A 10404-nucleotide genomic window follows, 5' to 3' on the forward strand; every position below is an offset into this window, starting at 1 on the left:
AGGAAGGGAGCGGGGGAGGGGGGTACAGGTTGAAACAATAAATAGGTTTAGAAAGGATTAATAAAATCATGAATAATACACCTATATGGGTTATTAAAGGAAAGATAGAAATAAGGGTGGTAGTTACAACATTTAATGTTTGTTTCATAAAGACCATGCCCTCTATGAAAACTCTCTCAGTAGTCTTTTTAAAGATGATCTAGGTTGTACAAGGTGGCTCACACTTGTAATCCCAGCACTTTAGAAGGCCAAGGCAGGAGAAATACTCAAGGCCAGGATTTTGAGACCAGTCTGAGCAACATAGCAAGACCCTGTCTTTATTTAAAAAAAAAAAAGAAAAAGAAAAGAAACACTAGACTAGTTGGTCTATGGGGTCTGAATTAATATGGCACTTATTTCTGATAAGATGAAGAAATAGCAACAAAATAGTCATCTCTCGGTATATGTGGGGGATTGGTTCCAGGACCACAGGGTCCTGGAACCAAAATCTCTAAGATACTTGAGTCCCTATTAAAAAACAGTATAGTATTTGAATGTAACCTACACACATCCTCTCAATTTATTCAGAGACAGAGTCTTGCTGTGTTGCCTAGGCTGTACTTGAGTTCCTGGGCTCAAACAATCCTCCTGAGTAGCAAAGACTAAAGGCATGCACCATGGTGCCTGGCTCCCCCATATACTTTAAATTATCTCTAGATAACTTATAATTCCTAACATAATGTAAATGCTAAGCTAATAGTTGTCACAGTCTATTTTTCACATTTATTATTATTTTCCTGAATATTTTCAATCTGCAGCTGGTTTTACTTGCAAATGTGGAACCCACAGATATAGGAGGCTGACTGCAGCCAAAGAACATGAAAAAAACACGTAGAAGGGGGAAAACAAAAAATAATGCAAAGTTGAGCGCATAGAGAAGGGGAGAGTTTCTTGTACCTGGGGTCCGGAATCTCCCATGGGAAGAGCCAGACTCTTCAGGTAGAGTAGACAGGAAGAGCTGGGTGGGTTCATCCTCTATGTCCTGAATTGCTGCATGAGAAAAGGTGGCCTAAGCACAGTTCCTCCACGGAACTCCAGGGTCCCTGGTCTCCTGTCCTACCCACACCAACCTTTACCCTTCAAAGACCACCAGTCTCATTTTCCAGATCCCACTGGTACCAGAATCCACACAGATGTCCTCACCTTCTAGGTTCTGATTCTCTCTTTCCACAAAGCACTGGGTAGCCTGTAGATACAGATCTTCAGAATCTGGTAGGGAGGAATATAGCATCGATGACAAAAGAAAAAAAATTGTATCTGACCCACAACTCCTTACTTAATCTCTACTATTCTCTCCCTAGCCCTTACTTAGAATCATGGTTTATTTCAGGGGTCAGGAGAAAGAAAAGCCAGCACTTACCATCATAGTTGTCGTCAGAATCACTGGCATCGCCCACATGTTGTTCTCTCTCCCTTCCTGTGGGGGTCTGGGCTCCCTCTTTCTGTGGCTGAATGGGTTCCCCTAGAGTGCCTATGTCTACCACCAGATCTGCAAGGTTCTCCCTTGAGATAGGGAGAAGGTCCTGCTTCACTTGTGCCATAGGTGATTCACCCTGGGCTCCCATCTTGAGAGCTCTCTCCCGCTCAAAAACAGCTGCACCCCACTCTGTCCCAGCATCCCCTTCTGCTGGAAGCTGTTTCTTTCTTACATCTGCCACTTTTGAGGCTGAGGACGTACCCTCCTTCGGATCTGTTTCACAGTCCCCATGTGTAGGAGGTTGGGCTTCCTCTAGAGGCACCATAGGCAGCTTTGCTGGCCCACTCTTTGCTTCTACATCTGTTTGATTTGTCCCCTTCAAAGACACCTGATGTTTCTCCAGATGTACGACAGCTGGCCCTGATGAGACTTCCTCCTCCACTTTTGTGTTGATATCCAGTGTGGCAGAGGCTTGGTAGATCTTGGGTAAGCTCTTATCTGCTTCCACTCTGTTATCATTGTCCCCAGGAGGAGGTTGGTTCTTTCCTGGATATGCTATTACAAGGGCTCCAACCTTGTCTGTGTGACCCTTGGGGACAGTTGCTCTCTTTTCCACTGGGAGCCCTTCCTCTTCCATATCTGTGTCACTGTCTCTCTCGGGGATTTGGCTTTGCTCCAGAAGGACCACAGGTTGGACCCTGTCCGCTTCCACACGTGCACCTCTGTACCATATAATAGGTCGGCTCTCTTTCAGACATGCCAAAGTGAGGGCTGCAGAGACTTCTTCTTCATCATCTGTATCACTGTTGATCACTATGGAGGCTTGACTTTTCTCCAGAGGGATGGCCCATGGGGCCTTGCCCTCCTCCACATCGGTATCACCACCAGCCTGGCTCTCCTGCAAGTATGCCAAACCAGATACTCCAGGACCCTTTGTTCCAATTCCATGGAGGATTCGCCTCTTCTTCATAGGAACTACAGCTGGGGTTGCCGGGATCCCTTCTTCTTCCACATCAGTATCACTGTCGATGAAGTCAAAAGGCTGGGCCCTTTCCAAATGGACCTTCACTGACCTTCCAGGAGGCCTGCTGTCATCATCCACATCTGTGCCACTGTCCTCCCCAGAAGGTTGGCTGCTCTTCAGAATCACCCCAACTGGAGCCACCCCATCCCCTGCATACCTCTTGACTTTTATGTCACTGTCCCTCTTCTTCAGTGAAGGTTGATCCTTTTCAAGCTGGATTCCAGTTGCAACTCCATTAGCTTCAAGTTGCTCTGCCTCTGCAGCGACACTTCTCCTGGTAGCTGAGGTCTCCCTTGTTGCTGGTTGTGGACATTCTTTCTCATTTGTGTCACTGTTGGAGTTGAAGGCAAAAGGTGACCCACGGTCACCCGGGACAGGGCAAGGCCCTTCTTCATCACTGTGAAGGGAAGAGAAGAGAAGAGAAGAGAGTCTCCAGACACAATATACTACTGGTTTTCTGTTTCTAGCAACTAGTTTCTCCACTTGGCACATCAGCTGAGTGAATGAATATGTATAGCTCCCCAGCCCCAACTTGCACAGTGGTTATCTCTCTCAAAGGTTGACTCCCTAGCCCCTGGCTCTTCTTCCTTTTTATTTTTAATTTACTTTTAATTTTTTCTATTTTTTTGAGTCGGAGTCTCACTGTAGCCCAGGCTGGAGTACAGTAGCACATTCACAGTCACCGCAAACTTGACCTGCTAGGTTCAGGTGATCCTTCCGCCTCAGCTGCAACCAGTAGCTGGAACCATGGGTGTGTTAATTATTTTGATTTATTGTAGAAACAAGTTCTCGCCAAGTTCCCCAGGCTGGTCTCAAATGCCTGGGCTCAGGCAACCCTCTCGCCTCCCCCTCCCAAAGTGCTGGGACTACAGGCATGAGTCACCGCTCCTGACTCTCCTTTTTTTTTGAATTGGAGTCTCAATCTGTCACCCAGGCTGGAGTGCAGTGGCATGCTCACGGCTACCTCAGCATCGACCTGCTGGGCTCAGGTGATCCTTCCACCTCAGCCTTCCAAGTAGCTGGAATTACAGGCATGCGCCACCACGCTCAGCAAATTTTTTGATTTACTGTAGAGACGAGGTCTCACCAAGTTGCCCAGTCTGGTCTTGAACCCCTGGTTTCAGGCAATCCTCTCGCCTTGGCCTCCCAAAGTGCTGGGATTACAGGCTTGTGCCACCATGCCCAGCCTCTTCTTCCTTTTTAGAGACTCAAGTGTCTGGCCCTTTGGCACTCACCTCTCTGGAACTATCATTGTCAAAGAGGTGGATGAGGTCCTTGATTTTTTCACCACACGCCTTTCAGAAAGAGAATCTGTCAAGAACAGAAAGGAGTAAGCTAACAGTTTTGTATCCATTATCCCTGTCTTCTCGCCCACCTTCCCAATACACAGACTTACCTACTTCCTCCTCTGAGTCCTCAGCCAACAGATGCTTCTGGGATTGAGTTCCTCCTTGTATCCTGGGTGTCTCCTCTACTGTTAGAGGGCCCCGGGAGACAAAGGGCAGAGGGGCATCCAGGCGATGGTACTGGCAGGGCAAGTCAGCAAAGAGAATCAATTCCTGGTCCCTTAGACGATGACTCACCCCAGGGCTCAGAACCTTGGGAGGCCTCAGGGTTTGAGTACCATTAAGACTCCCACAATCTCGGAGGATAGGTGCCTTATCCCAGGCCGAGATTTCAATCACTGCATGTTGTTTGGAGATGGATGGAAAAGGCAGGGCCACAGAGCAGTCAGGCATCCGGCCTATCACGTTCTTCCCGAGGTACAGTGAGAAATCTAAGAATTAGAGAGGCAGATCGGTTCCAAGGCCAGAGTCCTTGCCTATTATTAGAACAGTGTTTCTGTAAGGTATCCCACTACTTACTCAAGGCCCTCCACAAGCATTAGAAAAAAGGCCCTAGACATCTAGGCATTGAAAAGTATATGCAATACATTAATCATGCAATACTCCATCCATCCACATTGGATTTTTTTTTTTTTTTTTTTTTTAGGGACAGGTCCTTACTCTGTCACCCAAGTGGAGTGCAGTGGTGTGATCTTGGCTAGCTATAATCTCAAATTCCTTGGCTTAAGTGATCCTCCTGTCTCAGCCTCCCAAGTAGCTGGGACTACAGGTATGAGCAACCTTGGCCAGTCTTATTTAACCCTCATTTGCTACTATCAAAGTAAAATAATTCCCAGTGTGGACACTAGCCTGGAACAATCAATTCAATCAGCCAGCTCCCTCTTATGCATTTCTAGCAACAAACATGAACAATAGGTGCAGTGGCTCACACCTACAATCCCAGCATTTTGGAAGGCTGAGGTGAGAGGATTGCCTGAGGACAGGGGTTCAAGACTAGCCTGGGCAACTTGGCGAGACCTTGTCTGTACAATAAATCAAAAAATTAGCCAGGCGCAGTGACACATGCCTGTAGCTTAAGCTTCTCGAAAGGCTGAGGCAGAAGGATTGACTGAGCCCAGCAGGTCGAGGCTGTGGTAGCCATGAGCATGTCACTGCACTCTAGCCTGGGTGACAGAGTGAGACTCTGACTCAAAAATAAAACAAAACAAAATTAAATTAAATTTTAAAAACCTTCAGATCTCCTTAAACGTATATAAGCTTCTTACAACCCTTCAATTTCCTCCCAACAAAAATAAAAGACCTACACCAATACTTCAGCACCCAACACCCCCTGACCTTTTTCTGGTCCATGGACACTACTGAAGACACGCAGCCGCCCTACAGGCTCCAAGCTACACTCCAAGGAGTCTTGGAGTTGCTCTGTCTCCTCCTCTTCTTCAACACCCCAGTCAATAGCCTGGGTGTCCTCCATGATCTGGGGAGGAAACAAGTTATCATTATCCTCGTCACTGGTTCACACAAACAGCGTCAGCGTTATCATACCGATAGCTGGGAGTAAACCTGGGTTGTTATGAAGGTTGATGCATCTCTTTCCACCAATCTTTCTCTTGTTATCCTTCTGAAGCATTTAAAACATACTTTGAGGCCGGGAGCAGTGGATCACGCCTATTATCCCAGCACTTTAAGAGGCCGAGGTGAAGTCGGGCTCGGTGGCTCAGCCTGTAATCCCGCGCCTTTGGGAGGCTAAGGTGAGTGGATTGCCTGAGCCCATGGGTTCGAGACCCACCTGGGCAACTTGGCGAGACCTCATCTCTACAATAAATAAAAACAAAAACAGGCGGGCATGGTAGCACATGCCTGTAATTCCGGCTACTCGGAAGGCTGAGGCAGAAGGATCGCTGGAGTCCAGCAGGACAAGGCTGCAGTGGCCGGGAGCGGCCACTGCACTCCAGTCTGGGCGACAGAGTGAGACTCCAACTCAAAAAAAAAAAAAAAGAGGCTGAGGTGAGAGGATTGCCTGAACCCACGGGTTCAAGACCAGTCTGGACAACTTGGTGAGACCCTATCTCTACAATAAACTAAAAAATTAGTCGGGCATGGTGGCGTGTGCCTACAGTTCCTGCTATTTGGAAAGCTGAGGTGGAAGGATTCCCTCGGCCCAGCAGGTCAAGGCTGTGGTGGCCAGGAGTGTGCCACTGCCCTCTAGCCTAGGTGTCAGAGTGAGACTCCTATTCAATAAAATAAAATAAACAAATAAAACATACTTTGAGGTCCCAAGTACACAAATATGTATAAATATATACAAACACATGCTTGTTCATGTAAACAAGTTTTGAGAAACAATGGTTAGCCTTACTATGTACAAAACACTGGGCCGGGCTCGGTGGCTCAGCTTGTAATCCTGCACTTTGGGAGGCTGAAGTGAGTAGATTGCCTGAGCCCGCGGGTTCAAGACCCACCTGGGCAACTTGGCGAGACTTCATCTCTACAATAAATCAAAAATTAGCCGGGTGTGGTTGTGCACGCCTGTAGTTCTAGCTACTTGGAAGGCTGAGGTGGAAGGATCGCTGGAGCCCAGCAGGTCGAGGCTGCGGTGGCTGGGAGCGGCCACTGCACTCCAGTCTGGGCGACAGAGTGAGACTCCAACTCAAAAACAAAAACAAAACACTGATATTTTTCATTCTACTTTTGTTCTATTTTTTAAATGCTGATTTGCAACCCACTAGATTGATTTCATTATCCAACTGGGTTGCAATCCTCAATTTGCAAAATACCATTTTGCTAACACATGCCAAGCATGTGTTGGGTACAGACTTATGGTCAGACACAGTAGCCACACGAGGCAGGCACTTAGGAAACTAATACCAAAATTATGGAATAACTTGCTCAGGACAACATAGCAGGTAAGTGAATAAATAGGAATAAATGTGCTTCTGGCCACAAAGCCCAAGCTTTTTATTTATCAGATCATTTCAATATGATCAGGCTAAACAGCAAAGAATCATAACAAAGAGGCTTCCTATGTATCAAGAATTGTTCTAATTACTTTATAATGAAAGACTCATTTACTCTTCACAGGAACCCTGTAAAAATAGGGATTATTCTGATCTTCTATTTTTTTCAGATAAAGAAACTGCAACATAGTTGGGTTAAGGAACTTGCCCAAGATCACTCAAATAATGTCTCTCCTCTATCTAATATTTTTACATGGATTTCCATACTCACAGGATAAAGTAAGATCTAGACTCCTTAGCAAGACTCTCCACGATCTGAGCCTCATGCCTTATGATACATGCCCCTTGCCCTCTAAAGCCTATGGTGCAACCACAGATTTTCTCCTCAATCTCTGAGCACACTGTCATCTAACACATCTTCATGCCTTAGACCAGTTCCCCAGTTCCTTGACTCCTCCCTCCTAGTTTTCTGGTCCAATTCCTACCTATCCTTTAAGATTCGGTTCAGGCTCAGCCTGTAATCCCAGCACTTTGGGAGGCCTAGACGTGTGGATTGCCTGAGTCCGCTAGTTTGAGACCAGTCCGGGCAACTTGGTGAGACATCATCTCTACAATAAATAAAAAATTAGCTGGGCGTGGTAGTATGTGCCTGTAGTTTCAGCTAACTTGGAAGGCTGAGGTGGAAGGATTGCTGGAGCCCAGCAGGTCAACACTGGGGTGGCTGTGAGCATTCCACATTGCACTCCAGCCTGTGTGAGGGAGTGAGACTCTGACTCAAAAAAAAATTCAGTTCAAAGGGTTCGTCTCAGGAAAACCCTTCCTGGCATCTTCCTTGCCTTCTCATTTTCCACAGTGGTCAATGGATTTGTGCCTACCCTAACACCTCTCCCCATATTGTAACCATTACTCTTCATTTCTGCCTTCACACCCAACCTCCATCATATTCATTCAGTGGTGATTATGTAACAATGAAATGGCAAAAGAGTAACATAACTTTGGCAAAAGACTAACATAACTAACATAATTTTGGACTGGGGGGGAGGGCTCTGGTCTCTGTTCATGCTTACAGTAGGTTAGAATAATTTTGTCACACTGAGAAGATAATGAAAGAAACAAGAATACAGTTGTTGAGACTAACTCTGGGAAAAGAGGAAGTATGTATACTATGTTAAAAGGTTTAAAGGAACAACGTGACCTCACCAAGGACAAAGAAACTTCACAGTCCTCTCTTTCTCCCCTTGCCCTTAATATTAAAAAGGCTGAAATTTGTAATGACTGGATATGGTCTTTGAGACGTTAGTCCGCCATCTCCTTAGGTTGCTGGCTCTTGAATACACCACTTCCTTTTACTAACTCTTGAGTTTGGCTTTCAAGTGATGAGTAGCCAAAAACCTGAGTTTAGTTACAGTTATGGCGTATCAGGTACTGTTAAAAATATTTGAGACAGCCGGGCTCGGTGGCTCAGCCTGTAATACCGCGCCTTTGGGAGGCTGAGGTGAGTGGACTGCCTGAGCCCACGAGTTCGAGACCCGCCTGGGCAGGCGAGACCTCATCTCTATGATAAATGAAAAAATTAGCTGGATGTGGTAGCGCGTGCCTGTAATTCCGGCTACTCGGAAGACTGAGGTGGAAGGATCACCGGAGCCCAGCGGGTCGAGACCAGTCTGGGTGACAGAGTGAGACTCCAACTCAAAAAAAAAAAAAAATTTGAGATACATCCATGAACCAAACCAAGATGAACCCAGACCTAGTGGAGGCTATATCACCATGCCTAATGTAAACCAAAAATAAAATTTTAAGTTTCCCGGCCAACTGAATGAACCACCTTTGTGCCAAGGGGACCCTTAAAAAGTAAATTCCAGGCTGGGCAAGATGACTCATACCTGTAATTCCAATACTTTGGGAGGCGGAGGCGAGAGGACTATCGAGACCAGCCTAGACAACTTGGCGAGACCTCGTCTCTACAATAAATCAAAAAATTAGCTGGCCGTGGTGGCACACACCTGTAGTTCCAGCTACTTGGAAGGCTGAGGCGGAAGGATTGCCTGAGCCCAGCAGGTGGAGGCTACGGTATCCACGAGCGTGGCACTGCACTCCAACCTGGGCAACAGAGTGAGACTTCAACTCCTATAAAACTGACAAAATGAGCCGGGCTCAGTGGCTCAGCCTGTAATCCCGCGTTTTGGGAGGCTGAGGTGAGTGGATTGCCTGAGCCCGTGGGTTCGAGACCTGCCTGGGCAACTTGGCAAGACCTCATCTCTACAATCAAAAATCAAAAATTAGCCGGGCGTGGTAGCACGCGCCTGTAGTTCCAGCTACTTGGAAGGCTGAGGCAGAAGGATCGCCGGAGTCCAGCAGGTCGAGCCTCCAGTCTGGGCGACAGAGTGAGACTCCAACTCAAAAAAAAAACAAACAAAAAAAACCTGACAAAACACTCTATGACAAGAAAATACCAAATTTCATATTCCTGACTCTGATATAATGTAACATGACAGGTAGTAGGCTCTAGAGAAAATAAAACTTTTTTTTTGGAGTCTCACTCTTATCCAGGCTGGAGTGCAGTAGTACGCTCATGGCCACTGTATCCTTGACCTGCTAGGTTCAGGTAATCCTTCCACCTCAGCCTTCCAAGTAGCTGGAACCACAGGCCCGCACCACCATGCCCGGATAATTTTTTGATTTATTGTAGAGATGTGGTCTTGCCAAGTTGCTGCAAAATGTTTTACCCCCAAATGTTTCTTTGTCATACTTTGAAGTGACCCCACAAAGCTGTTTCTTGGGAAAATTTACATCTGTAGAAAACACCCAGGCCAGGCTCAGTGGCTCAGCCTGTAATCCCAGCTCTTTGGGAGGCCGAGGAGAGTGGATTGCCTGAGCCCGCGGGTTCAGAACCAGCCCGGGCAACTTGACAAGACCTTGTCTCTACAATAAATTAAAAAATTATTGTAATGTAACTGTGTGTGAAGTTTTTTCTTCTGTTAGCAAAGCTAATGCACTAAAGCTATCACTTTACTTTTTGTATGTGCACAAAAAACGTGAAATCAAAAATAAGCAAAATCAACTTGGAATGACAGGCATTGATCTAAATAAATGCTTCCTAGAGTGCTATGTTAGTGAGAAAAAAATAAAATTAGCTGGGTGTGGTAGCGTGCACCTGTAGTTCCAGCTACTTGGAAGTCTGAAGCAGAAGGATCACCGGACCCCAGTAAGTTGACGCTGGGGTGGCTGTGAGTGTGCTACTACACTCCAGCCTGGGCGACAGAGTGAGACTCCCAACTCAAAAAAATAAAATAAATAAAAATAATAAAACACCTATATAGTATCACTTCTCTCTGAGGTCTGCTCCTTAGAAGCTTCATCTACATAATAAGAACTTTGGATTCCACAATCCCACTAATCTTTTTTTTCTGTTTTGTTTTTTGAGTTGGAGTCTCACTCTGTCGTGCAGGCTGGAGGACAGTGGCACGCTAATGGCCACCGCAGCCTTGACCTGCTGGGCTCAGGTGATCCTTTCTGCCTCAGCTTTCCAAGTGGTTGGAACTACAAGCATGTGCCACCACGCCTAGCTCATTTTTTGATTTATTGTAGAGATGAGGTCTCACCAAGTTGCCCAGGCTGGTCTCG

At 46.3% G+C, this 10404-nt stretch overlaps 1 protein-coding gene across 1 annotated transcript in view; it reads right to left on the minus strand.

Moving 5' to 3' along the window:
• The window catches only part of MDC1 (mediator of DNA damage checkpoint 1), a 19772-nt gene that overhangs the window by 8138 nt on the left and 1230 nt on the right, over window positions 1-10404 (minus strand). Inside the window, exons 2-7 of the mRNA XM_021712826.1 lie at window positions 5162-5300; window positions 3877-4257; window positions 3716-3791; window positions 1400-2877; window positions 1183-1248; window positions 937-1029 (exon numbers count right to left, since the gene is read on the minus strand). Of these exons, the coding sequence (XP_021568501.1) occupies window positions 937-1029; window positions 1183-1248; window positions 1400-2877; window positions 3716-3791; window positions 3877-4257; window positions 5162-5300 (2233 nt within the window). The remainder of the gene's footprint in view (window positions 1-936; window positions 1030-1182; window positions 1249-1399; window positions 2878-3715; window positions 3792-3876; window positions 4258-5161; window positions 5301-10404) is intronic.

This window comes from Carlito syrichta, unplaced genomic scaffold, assembly GCF_000164805.1.
Source record: "Carlito syrichta isolate Samal-C Ts95f unplaced genomic scaffold, Tarsius_syrichta-2.0.1 Scaffold303666, whole genome shotgun sequence".
Classification (NCBI taxonomy): Eukaryota; Metazoa; Chordata; class Mammalia; order Primates; family Tarsiidae; genus Carlito; species Carlito syrichta.